A 23,450-nucleotide genomic window follows, 5' to 3' on the forward strand; every position below is an offset into this window, starting at 1 on the left:
GGTGGTTTAGGTTTGCTGTAGCATTGCTGGGTGTCATGGGTGTCCCGAATACACCAATGGCACCAAAGTCTGGTTCCTTGAGAGCGACCACGGCCCCCCTGCCACGGGTACCACGACCACGTCAAGTCCCACCCCCACGGCCAAAGGAAGGTGGGCGGTTGTCCGGCTGATTGGTTGTCTTTTGAACTTGGTTGGCAGAGGGAGAGGTGGTAGAAGATACACCATCAGTCAGAGAGAGCTTTGCAAGTTTCGTGCCATGTAAAAACTCATGGCCGAGTAGCATCGCATGCAAATCATCATAGGGTAGCGGAGTGGTACAAGTGAGAAGTGATGAAACAATATCATTAAAGTCTGCCTTCAACCCCTTAAAGACATGGAGATTGAAGGCACTGCCACACAAAGGGTGTCCTGCAACACTTAATTCTTCAGAGATAGTCCTTTCTCGCCACAGGAAGTTGGAAACCGATTCATCAAGTTGCTGTTCTAAGTCTTGGAGAGCCATGGTGAGTGACATTATGCGACTCTCAGAAGGAGATGAGAAGGTAGTGTGCAGGGTTTCCCATATTTCCTAGCTGGTTCGTTTGCCAAGAACCAATGAGAATACCTCTTCAGAGAGTAAAGAGAGAAGTAAGCTCTGAAGTAAGGAGTCCTGGCGTCGCCATTGTAGTGCAGCAGCAGGTTCAGTTGGGCATGGTGTAGTGCCACCGAGATGCCCAAAAAGGCCTTGGCCATCAAGGAAAGGTTCAATCTGGGTTTGCCAGTATAGGTAGTTTTTCGAGGTGAGTTTTACTGAAATATAGTGATGAGCATGATGAAGGGAAGGGGAACCAGGTAGAGGAAGGGTAGTAAGAGAGGTGTTGCCCATGGGTTGGGTGTTGTTTGTTCCTTGGTCATGTTCGCCAGCCATGGAGAAAAAAAAAAAAAGAATAGAGAATGCTCGTTGGAGCACCAGGCTCGTGATACCATGTTAGACTTGGTAGGTTTGAATGTATTTCACTGTTTCAATAATGATAGTTACAAGATGTATATATAGGGAACAAGAGAATCCCTAGTGGTTGAAGATCTCACATGTGATAATAGGAAACATTCTATATCACATGTGGACAAACAAGGAAACAAATATTTACAATATCAGTGTATTACAAGGAAGATAATATAAAAGGAATGCTCAATGTATGGTAAGAGGTATTGATGGAATGGTCAATGGATGGTAGGTAATAGAAATGGAATGCTTGAGTATGGTAAGTGATATAGATGGAAGGAGAGCAATATAGTACGTTCCAAAGATGAGAACGTCTATATTGGTCAATAAAGTGCAGTCATATAACTAGCATTTAGTTCATCAATAATCCAATGACTTCCTGTCCATTACCTGATAAGTTATCTGGTAGATGCTTTGCAGTTTTATTAAACAATGTTGAGATCAATTGTACTGTTGAACAGATTTAGTGATAGCTTGGTAACTAGCAAAGATTGATCTAGCAACTAAAGAGATTGTGTTAAGTAGTACCAAGCTGGGGTGGCAGCCTAGAGTGGCTCCACAAGTTTTTCTGTCACCATTTCTTACTTTCCACCTTCAAGTATTAGCCTAGTAATCCTATTTCATGTGGCAAAAGAATAAAACTTTTCATTCTTTGGTTGATTGTCTTTGTGGTTGTGTTTCTTGCAGCAATGGAGATTATGACTGACCAATTTTCTGGAGCCTTCTCAGGCTATTATGCCTAGAGGTGTTGATCTTCTTTACGAATTGGTTATTCAATTCCCCTTTATTATTCCATATTATGCATGGAGCTTCAGAGTTTGTTCCGAAGTAAGAAACAGGTATCATTTCTATTTCTATTTCTTGAAATAACCTCAATGAAAGTCCTATAATTTCAAAATATGAGATTTTTTTTTAAATGTCAAGAAAAAGAAGAAGAAAAGAAATAAGCATATAAATAAATGAAATAGGAATTATGGTTTGTGAAATGGTAAAGTTGCTCCATTGTGACCAAGTAGTCACGGGTTCTAGTCTCTAGAAACAGCCTCTTTGTCAAGCAGGGGTAAGCCTGCATACATTATGACCCTCCCCAAACTCCGCAGTGGCGGGAGCCTCGTCCACTGAGACGAAGTAGTCATATGTTTTTTTATTTATTCTTATGTTGTTCTCTTTCGATCAGGTACTTGATTCTTTCAGATGGGCCAGATGTTCACAGAACTAAACCCTTGGTTTGGCTTGTTTGATTGTCTTGTGAGCCACCTATTGTGGGACATCAATTGAATTGTTGTTCTCAGAGAAAATAAAGAAGGAAAGATTTGTTGTTGTGGGCCATCAAGCTTACTAGGACACCCTTATGGCCCTTACCACATACGTGATCTGGAATCTGATTCTACCACATCAGCACTCCTTGGAAGAGAAGTGAAAACCCCTTCTTGGTGCTAGACTGCTAGCTTATATAACCCAGAGAGAAATATCATAATTTACTTTTCATTTTTCTTATAAAATTTGTGGATGGAAATAAAGAACACACCTATTGTGTAGTTTATTCTTGCGAATAACTTCCTTGGAAACCCGAAGACATAATCTCCCTCTGTAGCTTGCTCTCGGTAGTTCTTTTAGTGGTAAATCAATGTTTGACTATATTGAAAGCTTGCCTTCAGTACTGTGATTCATAATGTTTGGTGGCAAAAAAATAAAAAAAGATGACTCCTTGTTGCGTATTAGAGTAGATCTAGAAAATGCGTTGGGTTCCTCTGTAGAGCAACAGGGAGTGTAGTGCACATCCAACGGCCCACAGTGCTTGGGCACACAGCCCAACACCCCATCTGTGTGTTGGGCTGCGTACCCAAGCACTGTGGGCCGTCGGATGGTGCACTACACTTCCTGTCACGCTATAGAGGACCCAAATCCCTGGAAAACCATTACTTTTGAGATTAGAAATAGACTTCTCCCCATTTGTTGTGCGAGCTCAGATACTTTAATATATAGACATCTAGTCACATGATGAGACTTACCCCTTATTTCTCCCCGGCCCTCACCCCCACCCCGGCTTCTTGATGTATCATCTTTTATTCAATATTCTCATCTTTTGTTTTTGATGTATCAACCTATGGTTTATTGTTTGTTATCAATTTTGGTCATTTGTTTGTAGTTCCCCTACGCTAGCCTTTTAGCTTTTTTTTTTTTTGTTTGTAGTTTGATCTTTTCCCTAAATTTATTTTTCATTCACCACAAAAAAAAAAAAAAAAAACCACAAAGGAAGAAGCAGTTTGGATGGACATAGTATAAAAGAAGGCATTCCCACACACTTGTCATTTCTACTATGAGCATATTTGGTTAGGCTTCTTGTTTATGCTTCTAGAAGCTAACTTCTAGTTACTATGGAAGTTTAAAAAGCTCGGTCAAATAAGAGTACTTCGTTTAATTCTTCGCCACCAAAAGCTCCAAAAGACCAAGAAACTTAACCAAATGTGTGTATAGTAGTTGATGGTGAGACTTCTTGAACATGTCCATATTATCATCTAGTCATGTGTTCTTTTTAGTTCATCCCAACATCGCCATGAATCATGACAATGCTTCGGAAATTGTTTACATGGCTCAATCATGGTAGAGTATATGATTGAGATAGATCACTAAATTTGATGTGTAATCATCTAGTCATCTATTCTTTTTAGTCCATCCCAACATCGCCATGAATCATGACAGTGCTTTGGAAATTGTTTACATGACTCAATCATGGTAGAATATATGATTGAGATAGATCACCAAATTTGATGTGTAATGAAGTGTTCCTCATTTGTATCAAGTGGTTTGACTGATCAAATCACAAACCAATGTGAGAAAATAGTAAACGGCCGGTGCCAATGAGTGTCTGCCCACTAAAATTGACATGTGATTGTAGGGCTACAAACTCTTCAAAGACTTTTAAGGTATGGGTGGGGTGGTATATAGATCTTCCTAGGGAGTGAAAGCATTCTTGATAGTCAAAGAAATTTCCCATTTATTCGACTGTTTAAATAAACAGATCATCATTTATGTGATAAAAATAGGTAATAATACATATGTTGTTATGCCTAGTGAAGTATAACGCTTCATTATTTGTCATATGACAGTACATGAGTTAGTCCTTGTGATAGAGGACCACGCAAGCATCTCATTGATATCATTTCAGCTTAAAATGAGTTAAAATAACAAAAGATGTCATTTTGTATTTTTTATTCATCTCCATTTGATGACATTTTGGTAATTTACTAAAATTTTGAATAAGAGTTTGACCAACTTAATTTCCTTGTTTACTTTGGATTAAATTTGGCCATTGAAATGTATGTGGGGTCCTCAATCATATCGACTACCCCATGAAGTGACAAATAGTGAAGCGTTATATTTCACTAGGCATAGTGAGTGATGCCTAGAAAGACCCATTTTAGTTTTATTTTTTAAACCAAATGTTGCATATACCTTTGGGTATTGATTTCCTTGTGGTGGAGAGTAGTGATTCCCAAGTATTAATTGATGTCATCCATGGAAGGTCTTCTCCTCCTTAACAAGGTTCATTGGTTGTGGCAGCAACTCATGCATTTAAAGGAGGGGCTCCCTATAGTGTTTCAGTATTATTCTTATAAAGAGAAAACTAAAATTGCTGATGCTTTGTTTCAGTTTCCCCTTCCTCCCTTTTTGTGGGTGGGGAAGGATTGAAATATTTTTATTTAGTTTGAAGAGGGTATAATGGTCATTTCAAGTGAAAATTATCGATGACATCATCACTTAACAATCACGTTCTAACAGACCATCAATCTATTAAGTTTTTATAAGTAGGAGGGGTGTACAAGTTCATTTTTTGGAACTTCAGGTTTTTCCATATTTTAGGTAAACTACAAGGGTGTACGCATAATTTTTTTTTTTGTGGATAATTCTGATCTTCAAAATTTTAGAATGAGATGATAACACTGTAGTGGGTTCATATTCTATGATTGTACGATAGAATTGATTGCTTGCTTTTTAATTGGGTTTGGGGTAAGGCTGGAACCCCCCCCTCCCCCGGCGCGGTTATTGCTTTATTTCTTCTTATTGATTATTGATAGAATTTTAAAGAGCTGGTTCTGTATTTCCAATATTTAATAAATTATTAAAATATTTATTCAAAATTATAAAATATTAATATCTCATACTAGTTATGGAAATTTATTTAGGCTAGATTATTATATAATTTTATATTGATATAAATTGTAAACTATCAAATATATATTGAGAAGAATGTAAATAAATACCGTAAAATGTTCGAAATAAAAATTTCAATGTATGGAGAGGTATAGGTCTATATGGATATTTGGTCAGTAAAATAAAACATTTTTTATTTTACGTTTAGTGTAAATAATACCAAGAAGAATGAACAAATTTGTAAAATAATTAAGGGTAATTGGTATTATTATAGGTTTATAATGCTATATGATTATGATTATTAATTTGCTGGTAGAATGTGGTTAGCTTAGTGACTAATCTATGGCAAGCACCACCATTCTAGTCGAGCTAGCACAAGCACTAGAAAAATAATCTAAGCATAAATACTCTATCTAGCTATGGACTAGTAAAACTTTATTATCAAGGTATAGTTATTAACCAACTTAATTTAAAAAAACGTGATACTTGGTGACCTTCATAGTTAAAGGAAGTAGTTGTTATTTTCTTAAGCCCCAAAAAAAAATAAAAAATCTATAATACATTATGTGCTTAACAAATATATCTTCTACTATTTACTTTATCAATATACTGGAGAAACCTATTCAATAAATTTTCTATTTCTAGAGCTAACTGGTTTTTATTTATTTATTTATTTATTTTTATTTTAATTAGACCTTAAAATCCAATAATATCAAAAAAATTAAAGAATAAATGACTGTTTTATCAAATTGCATTCAGAAAGGGAAGGGAATAGAACACCAGTATAAATGCGAATTGAACCTAGAAAACGATAAATGAAACGGCTAAGTACCTACATGATATATGTTTGGCAGATATGATGTTAGGCAACTTGTTGAAGTAACAATTAAACCCTTAAAGCTAAATTCACATGGATCTAACTAAGAGATCCCTATAAGAGATGACTAAGCCGGCAGAGCCCCAAAGTGATTTGCCAAGTTGGATGAATGTTCCCTTAATTGTTCATGGTGTTTTAGTAGATTAATTTTCTAATTAGTCTACAATTAAACATTACAAATTTTTTTATTATAGCTACAAGTCATTATTGAATTTGTTCTATCTTTTGATGATCCTTTTTTAATGACTTTGTAAAGTCAATCTTTGACCTATTTGTGATAAGGTAAAACTTTGTATTTTTATATTAAGGAAGGGAATAAAAACAGAGGAATGGACCTATACAAGGTAGACCTTTATAAGGGAAGAGCTAAACAAGGTAACAATGATATTACAAAATATATATATATAGCTAAAACCTCTGTCAAACTCAAGATGGTGAATGAGAGACCATTTGAAGTTTGGAAAGAGAAATCGAAGATGCACAAAAGTGTGAGCTTTGGTAAAAAGATCGGCCAATTGATATTCAGAGGAGACTTGTCGCAAGAAAGGTGTTTCTTGATGAAAATGACAATGAACAAAGTGATAATCAATTTCGATATATTTCGTCCTTTCATGGAAGACTTCATTGTGACTTATTTGAATAACACTTTAATTTGTTATCACAAAAGTGTAGAATTGGAGTAGCCAATGAGACACCCATATCATGAAGGAGCCGGTGTAGCCAATGTTCTTTGTTTAATGACTTCATTTTATTGACTTTGTAAATGAAGGCAATCCTTGACCTTATAACAAAGTATTTATACTTTTCACCTAATTTATATTTAGTTGATACCCTTACATAAAAGTACAACTAAATTTTATAACTCAAAAATCCAATAGGTTTATAGATGCAATGTCATTTAAAATATATTAGATATATATAATCCCCTCAAATGTTAATTATAAAGTTCCATCCTCTCCATTATTTTTCATTTTAAATTTAATTTAGATCACTTCACTAAATTATAATTTAATATAAAATAACTAAATAGAAATTCTTGGGTGTGTCAATTTGTATGACTAGGCCATTTGACCTATGCATCAAACTAAATTGAGTCTCTTTAAATATAGAGGAATAGTACTGCAGGGTTTGCTTAATTTTTCATGTCCAACTAGTTGGGAAAAGGCTTTAGTGAAGTGAGTTGATTTGTTGGACTAGTACTTTGCATATAAGCCTAATATGTCTAAGTCATGAAGAAAATCTTCATATGTTGGATACAGTGCATGAGAACACATCTATCTCTCTCTCTCTCTCTCTCTCTCTCTCTCTACATCTCAACAACTAGTCTGATGCCAATGACAAGGATTTGATATTTAATACAACAAACACATTATAATTTAATTTACACAATTAATGAACCAAAATATAAGAAACTTATCTTACATATGGAAGTATATAAAGTAGGGAGAATGTTCTCTGTGCCGGGGGCAAAGGCTGCGCCCAGACACATGGGGGTGGGCACAATGACCACCCTACCCCCCTGAGTGACAGGTCCATGTGTCTGGGTGTAGCTTGCGCCCCTGGCACAGAGAACATGAGCCCTATAAAGTATTAAAGAGTCTGCATCCATCACACAATTAAAACACATTATAATTTAATGCACCAAGAAAACCCTTTATTTGATTGTGCTTTGAATCATCATCAACATTTTGTATGAATTGAATTTAATTCATGGGCATCAATCAATCAATGATTAATTTGATGTAAAACATATCACTTATCCAAAATTTTATCCATTTTCAAATTGGATGGTGTTCAATAATCCACACCTAACTCTTAGTCATTATAGCTAAGCATGTAATTAACCAAACTAATAGCTAATTAAAGGAGAAACCTTGAAAGGCCCACTTTATGGCCAGTTCTCTTCACATCTTCTTGAATTTGTTTTCTGTACTCTCCAAATGTAAACTTTCTATATACACAAGGTTCTCTGCAACTCCCTACTAAGAAATCATAAGATGGGCATAGAAAGTAGGCTATTGAGTATCTTTCTACTCTCTCATTACTCATCACCTTGTGCTCCACACTCTTATATTCATTGTTGCTCCAAGCCTACATATTAAATAAAAAAAAAATACCCATTAATTAAAATCAGTGATTAGATAATCTTTACAGAAAAAATGTATGATTGGAATGAAGATAAACAAGAAAGAGAAGCTTAATTTTGCTTAATATATATATATAAATCATTAAGTGGGCCATGAAAAATGGGTCCCACAATTCCCAATTGGCTTATAAATATATGGATGCATATATGGCTCAGAATCAAACACGGAGCAAATTATATTAACACATGAATTATATATCACAGAAACTGTACGTACCTGAAAAAGATCTCCAATGTTGATGATAAGAGCATCTTGGTTGGGTTTTACAGCTACCCATTTGGAATCTTTCAAAAGTTGCAATCCACCAACTTGATCTTGATAAAGGATAGTAAGGAAATCACTGTCAGTATGAGGCACTAAACCAAAGATTTCTGGTGAGATTGGACATTTTGGGTAGTGATTCATTCGAAGAAAGCAGCTACTTTCATTGCAAATTTTTTCAAGAACCCCATTTGATTCACCCAAATTCTCAGCTAGCACTCCAGCAATCAACCGAGCGAGTTTTGACATCGCGGTTGAGAACTTCTGCAACACTTCCCTAGAGATCGAACAACTTGAAATTAGTAAAAAAATAACACTAGAAGCATCAAGATTTTGTGTGTTAATTAGTATTTATTGAGGTAATAATCTCATATCGGCTGTGGGTGCTCCGACTATCAAGTATAAATGCCACCCCACTTTGAAGCAATTGGTTTTAAGATGATATATAGCTTAATAATTAGTTTCGTCCTTCTGGGTATGCTTGGACGTATCAATCAATAACCTAGGGTTGCACGCCTTTAGAAGATTCAAACATATATAGATATAAAGATCCTCATTTGGAATAAGTGCAAATATAGAAATGACATTCTTGCCATATAAGATGACATAGATGATGAGGGTGGTGACTTTGAGATATATACCTTAGAGTGCTGAACTCTCCATAAGAAGCCAAATCTGAAAGCTCAGTGAGAGGGATATGGAAGGCTTCAGACCAAGAGAAATGGTTTAGAGAAGTAGCAGTAGGACTACCCCATCTATAAGAATCATTAAGAAGACAATTACAACTAGCTTTCTTCTCAAAGGGAGTTTGAAACACCTTCACCTGTTCTATTCTCATCTCTACAAGAAGCTCAGGACTGATTCCATGGTTCACTACCTGGAAGAATCCCCATTCTGAAGATGCCCTTGCAATTGCTGTCACACAAGCCTTCCTCTCATCCTCATTGTGACTCCTCAAACCACTAAGATCAATCAAGGGGAGTTCACATTCCCCTGATATCACTTCACAATGATGATCATTGCACCAACTCACTTGAATTTCTTGCAATGTTCCATATTGATCTAGGAGAGGTGGATCAGATGCAGTTTTCATAGCTAGCCAGAGAAAGTTATATGGTTGTGAGAAGAGGTGGAGCTTAGGGAGTCCAAGAAACTGCAATGGTGATGGACAGAGTGCACAAGAAGAAGAAGAAGAAGAAGACAACGTGGAAGCTCCCAAATTCCAACATTTGTCACAAAGGGGGGGGGGATTTCCTAAGGAGGATATTGTGTTTGTAGTTCAATTCCTACTCAGACGTGGATATGTAAACTATTTGAGGAACAAAAATAATAATAATAATGAGGAAAGAATTTAAAGTATGAAAATGATAATGGAGTATTTGCAAACCTAACTTCTTTTGACTTTATAGAGAGACATGAAAGGAGGGTGGCACTAATGGTTTTTGCTAATTGCTAAAGAGTCTCTGAAGTTGCGGAATAAAGGAATTTCATGGAATAAATCCAGTGTCTGAAACCATTGAATTAGAAATTTTTTTTGTTTTTTTTGTTTTTTGTTCGTAAGAGTTTTATTATTTAGAGAAAGTTTTTCTTGAGGGCACGACCATCTAGGGTTTTGGTATTATTCCTAAAGTACGTTACTCATATATATCCCCCTACTCACTCCCATGTTTCAATCAGATTAAAATCTTCTGTAGTACACTGATCTTGCTGTGCATTTGCAGTTCGAACTCAACATGTAGAAGATGCTTCATCCAACAGTGCGAGCTCGATTAACCTTTTTTGTTTTTGTTTTTGTTTTTTTTTCATTTTTTCATTTTTTGAGCTCGACACCATTGGATGGCGCATCCTCCACATGTCGAGCTCTCAAGCCCGAACCGTGCAAGATCAATGCAGTGTAGAAGATTTTTTCTACTTCAGCCCACAACAAATCAATTCTTCTTATTTACCGTGAAGGCTGGATTCCCATACTCAATAAAACATAAATAAGGTGAAGCTTTATGTCTTATTTTAATGGAAAGTTAGTTTGTGATGTTATAGGGAGAATGATGTTCTATGCTTTTGTGCTATAATTTATCATATTTGATGAGAGTAGAAATTTGAGGAGATAGTCAAACTCTTCGTGTACTTACCAGCACATAAATTGGTCCATTATCAGTTTTGAAGTTCGACAACAAAAGGCTTTCTCAATTATTATTGCCCCTTTTTGCAAGGAGAGTGGGAGCTAGAAACAGGTTGAGATGTTCTTCTTCTCTTACTTTGTCTCGGGGGACCCTCGAGGCGCCTGATTGGTTTTGAGTTGCTGGTTTCTCAGCTAGTTGGGTTGTAATTCTTAATATCTGTCCCCTTTCCCTTTGGGTTTAATAAAAAATTTTATCAGCATTGAAAAAAAAAAGTGAGACTTTCTTTGTATACTTTAATTCTCTTAATGGACTGAATGACTTTACAATTTCAAATACTTAATAGAAGGTAGGTTTTAGGCTTTATAATATATTAGCAATTGATGTTGGAACCATGTCTATATGGAAGAGCATTTGTTGAATTGTTACCCATTAAAGAAAAGGTGCTCTATTTATTTATATATATATATATGGCAAAAGGTTTTCTGGTCGGCGGTACAGGTAAGGGAATCTATGGTCGGGAATAATCTGATCCAGATAAATAATAAAAAATAAAATAAAATAAAATAAAATAAAATAAGAGCTTCATTCTGTCTACCACCAGGTCCAAGGACAGGGAGAGACATTACTTTCCCAGAAGTGGGGAAAAATCCTCCAGTGTAGAGTCCATCAAAAGATAGGAAGTTTGGGAAATATTTGTACTCTTTCTAGGAAAAGAAAATGAGGTTTAATTTGTTGATGGGGCCTTAGAATAGTTCCCTGTTTCTCGATCCTTCTTTCCTTTTCTTTTCCTTTTTAACCAACCTAATTAATGTAGAGGGAAGACAAAAAGGCAGAAAATGGAGGTATTTGCGGTATACTTAGAACCACTCATCTGGAGGACGGTGGGAGATGGAAGCACTGTTAATAAGAGCAAATTAAGCCACTGGACTCCCTTAATTAGTGCCTATAATTATAAATATTGAAAATAAGATCTAGGTGTTTGTAGGTATATTGGATGAAAATTCGATGAACTAAGGGGAGGGTGAGCGAAAATTTAAAAAAAAAGGGAAGGGCGAGCGGATGCGAACCGAGTCTAGCTTGCAGGCTTCGATACTTATGGTACCCTCTCACGTCACAAGTAAAAAGAAGAATTTCCACCTAGATTAGGATCTAGAACCTGTAAATGATGTTCATCCTTTGTAGAAGGGAGATCGACTATATTAACTCTAATCGTCGGCTCATTATATTTAGTTGGGGGCATTGGTGCCTCTTTCCTCCCTGTGATCCCCTGCATAGGAGCCTCTCTAAGTTAGAAGGCCCCTTCTGAGTGTTCATGTATTTTCGCACTGTGTTGAATATAGATTTAATTTTCGAAAAAAAAAAAAAAAAAAAAAACTCTAATTGAAGGCGGAAAATTATCTCCTCTAGTTTCTTGCCCGGCCCAGTTCCTCCAGTGCTTGTAATAAAGGGGGTGGACCCCACCCGGGTAGAGTGTTCAAGCAGGGGTAGGGTGATCATTGCGCCCCCCTTGTTACAAGCACTGGGGGAACTGGGCTAGGCAGGGAGCTGGAGGGGACAAAGATCCAATTGAAGGTTATGGTCTGCTCAGATCACTAGGTAAATGTCAGGTCACATCTTCCCATACCATATTTTTGTTGTATAGTATTGTTTATAAGTGTTATGCAGCTAATTAATCTAATTTGAAAAGATTTAACTTATATTTATAAGATTTATGAACATATTTGGGCTAATTAAAACAAATATTTTAATCCTAATTACCAACCTTAGGTTAGGTATTTAAATACATTATGAACCCTAGTTATCCTAATTAATGCATTTTTACCCTAATGTAAAAAACAGTCAAACACTAATCCTAAGACCAAAGACCAAAAGTTGACTTCACAAATAAGTCAAAAAAACTAAACTAGGTTTAATGCCATGGAAAATGTAACATCTAGCCTAGGGGTGCAAGTTTGGCCCTGGAGATATTTGGCCTGAGTCAGGGTCGGATCGGGTTAGGGTTGAGGCCTCAGGCTAAGCTTGGCCGGCCCGGCCCGACCCTGATTTAATTTATATTATAAAATATATGTTGATATATATATATACATTATAAACTTTAAACATCACCCACATTTTTTTATATAATAGCTTATATATGAAGACAATAAGTGATATAATACATTTTATTATAGTGTTATTTTATGTAAAATTGATAATGTTCTCCACGACCCATTCCAGTCCATGCATTTCAATTCTTTCCCCCCCTCCCCATGATCAGGGCCAATCAGGGTCAGCCCGGCCCGACCTTGAGGGCGGGTCAGGGTTGGATTTTTCTAGCCCTGAGTCAGGATCGGGTCGTGCCTGGGCCCAACTAAGGGGACTTAGGGTTGGGCTAGGGTTCTATAAAGCCCGGCCCAACCCAACCTTATTGCAGCCCTAATCTAGCCTATGAAAAAGATTAAATACTGAAAGATCCAAAATGATGAAAATGCCCCTGAAGGACCAAGACAAAAGATAAAGTACATGAAACTTCATTAAAAATACAAAAAATTTCAAATGTCCCTATAAGATAAATACATGAAACATTAAAATAATAAAAATGACCTATGAAAATTATCAAAATGCCCCTATTAGGCCAAAAATATACATGGAATTGAGACTAAACTATAAAGTACGAGAAACTCATTAAAAATAATTCCTAAGGTTAAAAACATCAGGATGGGGGATTCTAAGGTGATTAAGATTAGGCTAGGCCTAAAATTATAAAATTACCAAAATGCCCTTTTAGGGGAAAATACATGGCATGCAAAACGTCACCCAAATACAATTTTCAAGTTAAAACATGTTTACAAGTGTTAAGCACATGCAAATGAAATGATAAAACCCCTTCCAAGATTCGGACAAAACATTATATGTGAATACCCAAAATACCCTCATAACCAAAATTGTGGAAAATGCATGAGAAAGAGTTGAAATATTTTAAGGTGGATGCAAATGTGCTTAAATGCATACTAATACTAATTTATCTATGATATGTACAAAGACCAGTAAATTTAACACCTATTTAGTGCCCCACGTACCCTAATATGGTGAAACGATAAAAAAATTCCTAAACTACCCTAAATGCATGGGAAAAAGTTAGGATGCTTACATGCATGTACCCCTAAATATAAGTATGCATAAGTGAACAAATTTCATGATGTGCAATGCCAAAAAGTAAGCAAATGACCAAACTACCCCTAAATGGCACAAGTGATAAATCTGTATAACATATTTCATATCATCATGGTAGCTCACTTAGGATTAGATTTGTAGAACTCAACCTCAACTTCTTCTATTTAATTAGCATATGAGCCAAGAACTATAAGAGATCCTTGGAACACAAAAAAAAATCTCAAGAGTTTCAAATAGACAGCCAAAGTTCATAACTGCGATTATGATGCACTTATTGAAATTCAAATCCAAGGAAGAAGAAATATGATCAGAAGAACAATGATAGTAAAAAGGAGCAACAACAGTAGCTAATCAGCCAAGAAACAAAGGTTTATTTAGGAAACAACCTCTATCTATTCCATAACCAAAAATCTGATATGATCAAATCAATTGTTAATTTCTGTTATGAAACAGGAAGATTTCAAATCGGTCCATGGTCATCAAGACCATGGAACCATGGTACAAAGAGGAACCACGATTCAAAATGAGCCAGTGCTGACTCAGGGCTTATCCTCTCCCAATGCTCAGCTTACACACAAAACACATGCCAATTTCCTAAATGGAAATAATTCAAAATACCAAGGAAAGAGAGCAGATATGTCTCCTATGCCTCCCCCTAATTATCAGCTCTACAATCAAAGATTTTATTCTCACCAAAATCAAGGATTTCATTCAAATCCTTGGTAACAACATCATCTCTTGGAGCTCCAAGAAACAATCAACAGTTGCAAGATCCAGTACAGAGGCTGAATTCAAGGCACTAGCAAATGCCACTACAGAAGTAACATGGCTCCAATCTTTACTCAAAGAACTGCAAGTGTATTTACCACATGCCCCTACTCTATGGTGTGACAACATCGGGGCAACTTATCTAACTGCCAACCCGGTCTTTCATGCAAGGACGAAGCATGTGGAAATTGATTTCCACTTTGTTCGAGACAAAGTTGCTAAAGGAGATCTAACTGTCCGGTACATATCCACCAAAGATCAGCTAGTTGATGTGTTTACCAAATCTCTATCCTCTCAACGGTTTGCGGCCATCATAAGCAATCTCAAAGTGGTCTCCAACCCCATGAGCTTGAGGGGGAGTGTTATGACACAGGAAGATTTCAAATCGGTCCATGGTCATCAAGACCATGGAACCGTGGTACAAAGAGGAACCACGATTCAAAATGAGCCAGTGCTGACACAGGGCTTATCCTCTCGCAATGCTCAGCTTACATACAAAACACATGCCAATTTCCTAAATGAAAATAATTCAAAATACCAAGGAAAGAGAGCAGATATGCCTCCTATGTCTCCCCCTAATTATCAGCTCTACAATCAAAGATTTTTTTCTCACCAAAATCAAGGATATCATTCAAATCCTATCCCTAATATAAATCCATCGGTCATGGAAAGAATGGATTTAAATATTGTAAGGAGAAGTGAAGAAAGGTAAGTGAATACATTCCTCTCTCAAGTAGAGAATCCTTGGACGTAGGTGATTCACCACCGAACCAAGTAAATCTTTGTGTCCTTCTTCTTCTTGTTTTCTCCAAATCTTAACAATTTCCAATAACAATAATTCAACTTTATCCCATTAAATGGGGTTGACTACATAGATCTTTGCTCTCTAATCAATTCTATTCGGGGTCATACTATTGACATAAAACTTAAGCTATGCATGGCTTTTCTCTCCAATACTCCTAGTTTCATTTTAGGTCTATCCTAGGCTCTTTTAGTTCATTAAATCTGAATCAAATCATTTCTCCATACTGGAGCATCCAAAGGCCTCCGTTGAACATGGTCATGCCATCTCAAATTAGTTTCTCGTATCTTATCATGTATCAAAGCTATTCCCAAATCAACTCGAATAGGATTATTCTTTATTTTATCCTTCTTTGCCACACATCCATCTCAACATCCTCATCTACGCTACACTAACTTTATCTACATGATACTTTTACCTGCCCACTATTCCACACCATACATCATAACCGATCGTTTGACTGTCCTATAAAATTTTTCTTTAAATTTTAAAGGAATTCGTTGATCATACAACACTCCGAACACACCTCTCCACTTTATTTGTCCTATTTTAATTCTTTGTGAAACATCATCATTTATATCACCTTCTTTATATATTAGAGGGGTGATTTTAAAAGACGTTTCTTAACGTATTGGAAAGATGCAAGATATGTTAAAGATCGTTACACATGGAATTGGTCAAGAAATGCATGGATGTAATCATAAAACACTTTCTTTTGCAATATGTAAATATATATCAGCTTGATGCAAGGATTTGAGTCATTTTTACCTATTCTAGTGATGCGTAACAAAAAAAAATAAAAAAAAAGAAGAGATTTTAGCACCAAAAAAAAAAAAAAAAAAAAGAGACCAACAACTTCACCCCTTTTTTGTCAAATTCTATTTGAATTTAGTATTTGAACACTGTAAGTCCCCAAAACTTGTTGAAATTGTAAGGATTAGAATCGTTTTTTATGTTAGATGATTTATCCCAATACATATCGAAGAGAAAAACAAGTTTCCAAGGCATTCAATTGCTCTCAACTTCATATATTATTCACGGTTTTTGTTTTGTACCATATCGGAATGTGTCAGACTTTATTACTTCCATATTGACCCTATATCAGTAGATATAAATATTTTTTGAAAAATAAGTTTCATATCGATAAGTATTGTATTGATACTCATGGATACCAATATGTATCGACCGATACAATATGATACCTACTAATACTTAAAACCCTGGATAAACCCACTAACATGGATTTTTTAATTTCTTTTTTAAAGATGAGACAAAAAATAATAAAAATCAAATGTGTGTCAGCATTTCCTACATCACATGTTCAAAGACACTTTTCCCATTTATTTTACTACCAACGGACACGCCTGAAGGGGTGGAGGGTGATATGTGGTAAGGAGATGGACCACGCCTTCATTCATAGCCTTTGTGCTGTGCAGTCCAATCCTAGACCACACAAAATGTATCATAATCAAAATGGCAAGAACGGAGACCTCAGTCAATTCTGTATTGTGATTGACAATCTACTTGGAGAGAGAGAGAGAGAGAGAGAGAGAGAGAGAGAGAGAGAAAGAGAGAGAGCCCAGCCATTGGATGTTTCATTGAGCACTCAGAGATGAGCTCCAAGGAAAGGAACCCAATCCAAGAGAGAGAGAGAGAGAAATAAAAAGAGTCTCGTGGATCTAATTGGGGCTATAAATGAAATCACTTTCTATCATTGATCATGTTAAATTATTGACAAAATGCACTCATAAGTTTGAATTCAAATGTCAAAACTCAAATATTTTAAAAAGCGTTTTAAAGGTTGATTACATGGTTTTAGGTATCAGTTCGGTATCGAAGGTCATATCAATCTTCGATTATAAACAAAGACAATAAGGCGTAACAGATAATTAAATTGGCAACCAATAAAGCATCAAGGAATATAATTGTAAAACCAGGTTGTGATTCAGTCGAGTCACTCGAGTTGAATAGAAGAACATGAACCCTGATCCAAAAGTCATGAAGACTCGCCTAGTTTTACAAAATGACGTGACCAGGTTCAAGCTTTTATTGATTCGATGTTTCCTCGAATCATGTGAAACTCACCAAGTTTGAATTTTTTTTTTTTTCGGAATCAAACTATTTATAAATCATAAGTTTGATCTACAACTAAACAAAAACACCTAGAGTTTTTATAGTTGTCTTTTATATTAGTTTATCTTTTTCTCACCTACCAAGTAATCATAGCCTCACTGCCTTCGTCCCTTCTCACTCGGAGAAAGGAAAAAAAAATATTAAAAAAAAAAGAAAAAAAGAAAAAAGACTCGTCTTGAACAAGTTTGATTCCGACTTACTAAATTTTGAAAAAGACGAGTTGAATTAAAAAACCTGATTTTCCAAAAATGCCAAGAAGGAGCCATCATTGAATCTTTCGTTGGCTGATTGTGTAACCCCTACACCAATATGGGGGCCAATGAGAACATGCATTGGGGCTTATATATGGATGAGATTTTTATTTCACAATGGACGTGGTGATAATTTTATGTGCTCATGCGTCTGGGCATAGGAGCTACGCAACTAAACAACGTTCTTTTCTTATAAATTAATGACAAAATAAGTTAGATGATGGGAATTTTTTTTAAAATTTTTATTTTGGTTAAAAAAGAATTCATGCATTACAACTATAACAACAAGTTAAGTACATCCTAAAGAAAATAGAGGGCATGCCCACCCATTTACAAAGAGAATGTTGATGCTCGAGAGAAGATTGTAAAAGAGGCTGTAAGATGGGCAAAAGAGTTTGCAGTCGCCAAAACATGTAATAGAATAAAAAAATTGAAGTTAGAGATTAAGCTCCAAATATCATGGACGTAAGATAAGATTTCTTAAGGGAAATTACAATGTTGTTTGGTGCTGAACTGATTGGATAATAACTTTCCGAATCCCCTACTCTAAAACAAATTGTAGACCCGTTTTTATGTCTGTGTATTTAGAAAAGAGGGCAGATCTGAGTCTATCTTTTAAAGCAACACCTGTCAAAAAAGTAACCACAATCGTCTTGGATGAGATCACCATAACCAACAACGATTCCTTTTAGGAATGCACAATCAGAATTTAGTTTAATTTGCATAACCTTGTATAAGAATAGTCCAAAAAGAGATTCCCAGAGTGGGATTATTACTGGGGTTATCAATGAATGCAGCTGTCAAGTGTTGCACCATCCCATTAGAAAAAAAGGGGGAGGGATGGGCACATAGCCCGTGTATACTGGCATCATACACACCTTAAACAATTTGGCTCTTTTTCAGCCGTGGTGGGAGCTGGAGGGTCCAATCTAGCAAAACAAGGGTGATTTTGGTCATTTCATAGGAGGGACCCAAGTGGGGTTCCTTATGAAATGACCAACCCCCCCCCCCCCCCAATTTTTGGATATTTTTGCTGTGCTGGACCCTTCAGCTCCCGCCACGGCTGGAGGAGAGCCAGATCCCACCTTAAAGAGGGAGAAGGGGTTTCGATGGGTTATGAACCATATACAAGGGGACCCACATATTAAATAGGAGTGAGGGGGCATGTATTAGGCAGTTGCTTGCTCACCTCAGGCTCTATCCCATCAAAAATAAAGTTTCGTTTGGATTAGTTGAAACATCTTATAGAAAGTATTGCATAATCTAATCAGTTTATATTTTCTACCAAAAAAAACATGTAATCAATTTATATTGGGAAACGGATTTTAGGTCCTTGACTTTAGGAATGAGAAAATTATTGGTAAGCATTTTAAGGATGAATCAATTGCTAAAGAACTTATGGACACCTTTAATAACTTCTTCACCCACTACGTCCCACTATTTTTTAGAATAAAGTTTGGTGGTTGTCATCGAGAAAAGCAGGGTCTTTGTACTTCCATTTGAAAGATAGTACATTGTACTTCATCCGTAGTAAAGAGTTTATAAGGAGAAACTTTGGAGTCTTGAATGAGGCTGATTGGGATAATCTCATTCAAATTATCCAAAATATAAAGGGCTTAAAGAAGAGTAAAGATCAAAATATAGAAGCTGACAATGTGATCATGAATCTCTTGGGTTTAAGATTCCCATTTATTAACAAATTCCAACCGACTAATGTGATGTTTGGCTCATCTTTGAATTGTTGATGAAATTAAGAATTTTGTGCTTTTATCATCAAATTTCTTTTTTTTAGTTAGAAACTTAGAATGATCCTCTAAGTGTGCTAATATAATAAAAACAAATAGTAATATGATATGAACAGGTATAGGAGATGGAGAGAGGAATATTGTTTCCAAAAGAAATCCAAACCTCTAGATAAACCATAGGGTTCAATAGTGAAATATATAGCTCCAGGTTCTGAAGAAAGGGAGTTGATTTTTTTAGAAACTCTTTTGAATTTTTTTTTTGTTCCCACAAGAAAGACTAAATCTAGATTTTCAAAATGAATTAGATCCTTGACAATTCCAACTAATAAATTTCATTTGGAACCATCATGTTGACGCGAGACAACAACCGGGAACCCACTTATTAATAGAATGAGTTAAATGATGAAGTGACAAAAAAAAATGTGTTTAGACTTTACATGATCATTTGGAGAGAGAGAGAGAGAGAGAGGGATCATTATCTGCTCCATCTCCCTACCCGTTCGTTTCCCCAAGTTCTTTTAATAGGGGGTGAAAATGATCACCTTACTCCCTACCTGAACACACTACTCGGGTGGGATCCACTCCCCCCTACTAGAGGAACTTGGGAAATGGACCGGGTAGGAAATGGAGTAGATAATTTCCTGAGAGAGAAGAAAAAAAAAAGTTTTCTTAATGTTTAGCTGGAGCATCCAACATAGGTTGAGTGGTTCTAATCTCAGAATTGGGGGTGGGGGGTTCAGGAATTTAGCTCGTCTCCAGGGAGCCCAGCACGCCCAGGGTGCTGTCAGCCGTTGGGCAGTGCCGCACACATCCCTAGGCATGCACCGAGATGTGGGCAGCACAACTCAACCATTGGATGCCCCCTGGCAGCACCCTGGGCGCACGCGTCCCTGGAGACGATCCTAATCCGGGGTTCGGTGGGAGTAGTTAGTGGTTGTTTGATTGGCTGTGATCTGTTTTAGCTCTATGGGTTTAAATGGGCTTGGCTAATGAAGTCATAGGATGTGGGTTGTGGAGTTAGATCTAGAATGCAACCTTGTTGAACTTCATTGGTATGCCAGGGAGTGTGGTGTGCCATCTCTCTATTCTCACCAAGTTGCCTGTTATCGATCATGGACCCTCTTCTAAGCAAATAGTTCAGATCCATTAGATCACTTGCATCAAGGTTATAGAATCAAAGAAGGTGAAGTTGATGCCACGGTTGCCTGACCAAGAGTGCTGCAAATGATGCCTTTGATCATGTGTCCTCATCTTAACCACTATGGTCTTTTCTACATCTTCAATTGTTATAGATCTAGATCTTCTTCATTAACTTATATTTCTGGATTAGCTAATTCTGGAGTGCTACTAAGGTCTCCAATACCTCAGAGCTGGGGATTTTTCTGGTAGGTAGTTGAGGATTGGTTTTTTTTTTCGGTTGGGGAGGGGGGACTTAGAAATTTAGACACAAGGATTTAGGGATTTGATCCATCCTGACCCATCCTAAGTTAGTTAACTTGGCCCAATACAACCAATATTTGCCTAATTCTTAAGGGGGAAAGGCAAGAATTCGGAAGATAAGTGACATCAGGACTATGTATGTCCTTGTCGATCCCATTTCAACTCGGCTGATATGATCTTGGTCCCTAAATCCATGGTTTAGGTAGAGATTTAGAACTCAATATTTTGAATTTTGATCAGGCCGATCCCAAATGATCATGCACTCCGGTGCTTGCCGGGAAATGTGCGGGACAGCCTACCTGTTAGATGCTCCCCTGGGTGCTAGGCTCCCTGGAGAGGAGCTCGATGCATCCTGAGGTCCCTTGCCTACATGCTAAGTTTCAACCTAATCTAATTTGGTCAAGTGGTAAAAATAAAAAACAAAGCCTAAAAAATTTGGTCTTGCAAGAAGCTCTGAGGAAATTTGAGGGAGTGCATGGACATACATGGGGAGGGTATGCCGAATTTGGGATCGAAATTTGGGCTGGGATGGGCTGAGCTGGACTGGGTTTAGGGATACATAGCCTCAGGTTGAGCTACAGTTGACATCAACCAAGTGTCCAAGTCATTGGCTGCCACACACACATGGCCCTTGCATTCCCATGCAGAGAACAGTCCTCCCTGTCTAAATGAGTATATGTGATCCAAGCAGGTTCAAGTGCTCGAAGAGCATTTAAGACGGTGCATTATGTTTTCCAACTATTCTATCAATCTCCTCAGTAAAATTGAACATTTCACATTCTAAATTTAAGAGAAATTGTTTTAACATAAAAGTGTTTATGAGGCACTTGTTTTAGCAAATAACATCTGAACAGAATTATATGAAAAGGATGGAATGAAACTGATGATTGGCTCTAGGTGTCCACCTGCTTACACTTAATCCAGCATCCAACGTTTCTAAAGTCATAGCCATGGCTCATTACAGTCACCCAGCTGATATGGGATCTGGCACAATGTTCTGATACTCATTTTCAATATGCTACAAAACAGAATAATTATTACATCATGAAAAAATCCCCAATGAACGAAAAGGTAAAGCATACCAGAATCAACATTCAAAAGGGTTAGCAACAATAAAAAACTGGTCCAATCACAAACAGTATTTACCTTACATCCGAGGAAAGACGGGGAATGAAATCAAGAATAAAAAGCAACTGTGAGTCTGTGACAAGATGTCGGGTCCACCTTGGGATACCACTGTTTCATCATATGCACAATGATTATAAATTGCTTCCTCTCTGTGTAAAACAAAATATAAAATTAACAAATCTGCAATAAATCATAGGGGAGCAGAATTTCTGCGAGTGGAGAGACTAATCCTTGAAAGCTCATTATCAGTTCAGAACTCAATTTTAGGGATGAAAACCATGCTAACTGAGAAGCCTCTATATCACAAACCAAAACATGATCACTTTGGCTTTTTAAAATAAATGCAGTAATAATGGCTTCAAAGGCAAAAAAAGAAATAACCCAAACAATTGAATTACCCAGAATTAGTTCCTTCACGCTTGACAAGGACCAATTCACTACGAACATAAGACCAGCTTCTGCCAATGGATTCAAGAACTTGACCAAATATTCTCCATTCAAAATCCTGCAGAGTAACAACCAACAAAACATTATAAGTTTAAGAGAAAGTAAGAAGATAGATAAACAGACAGACGTTTACACTATGACAGAGAGAGATACTAAAACATGTTAGGTGCAAATGGAAAGTGACCAAAGTTGCATACTATGCAAGGTTCAGGTAGAGCAATTTTAGGAAATTTTGGGAATCAGAAATGATAATAGGTGAGGATGAAGGGAGACAGAGAGACTTCAGGGATGAGTGTTGCTGTAAATGAATAGGGTAGGGTTGGGTAATGGCCATAGACGTACCCTCCTAGGCAGAAGGAAAGCTTTAGAGGGTAACCCTAGAGGGTTGGATAAGGATTTTACCCTTAATCTGGAGTGTATTGGTAAAGAAATCCCACAACCGGTGGGGGAAAGGTAAGACCAGTAAACCTATTTTTAATGAATTTTCAACCAATTTTCCAAACAAAAGTTGAAGTATTTAATATGTACAAAATACCCTATTATTCACTTATAAAACCTAATAACCAAAAATAAGTAAATAAGCAAAATATACCACCAATCATATTTGTCCTATGCTTTGGGTCTGGGGTGGGGTAGGCTGGGGCCTGATATCGTAGATTCAATTTTGTTGATAAGTAACAAAAGGAATTTATTAACGCCTATAATAAATCAAAGAAGCATAATACTCCACAGTATAAAAGTCTAGCAAACAATCCCAAAAAAGAAAGAAAAGACTTTCATAATGGTAATAGACATAGCAAATAGCAATAGTATACTTACCGTGCACAGCTTAGACTTTGTATCAGTATTACCTCGAATAGAGCTGATTGGAGGGCAAGGATCCATGTAGCCGATCCCATTTAGTTGGGATAAGGCTGAGTTGTTGTTGTTGTACATTGGCAAGAAAGCACTTCTTCTCCATTCTTTTCGCCGTCAGTTTCTCCACAGATGAGCCATAATCAGATTGATCACCAACTAAAGTAGGAATGAGCACTTGCGCAT

The 23,450-nt window shown here is 36.7% G+C and overlaps 1 protein-coding gene across 1 annotated transcript; it reads right to left on the reverse strand.

Annotated features, from left to right (window-relative positions):
* Nucleotides 1-7,874: 7,874 nt before the first annotated feature.
* LOC122665865 (gibberellin 2-beta-dioxygenase 6-like) lies at nt 7,875-9,515 on the reverse strand. The gene is made up of 3 exons (XM_043861997.1): nt 9,064-9,515; nt 8,378-8,699; nt 7,875-8,105 (listed from the first exon to the last, which is right to left on the reverse strand). Exons 1-3 carry the CDS (start codon nt 9,513-9,515, stop codon nt 7,875-7,877), a joined length of 1,005 nt encoding a protein of 334 aa, XP_043717932.1.
* Nucleotides 9,516-23,450: the final 13,935 nt, after the last annotated feature.

The sequence above is a fragment of the Telopea speciosissima genome, chromosome 6 (assembly GCF_018873765.1).
Source record: "Telopea speciosissima isolate NSW1024214 ecotype Mountain lineage chromosome 6, Tspe_v1, whole genome shotgun sequence".
NCBI classification, from domain to species: Eukaryota; Viridiplantae; Streptophyta; class Magnoliopsida; order Proteales; family Proteaceae; genus Telopea; species Telopea speciosissima.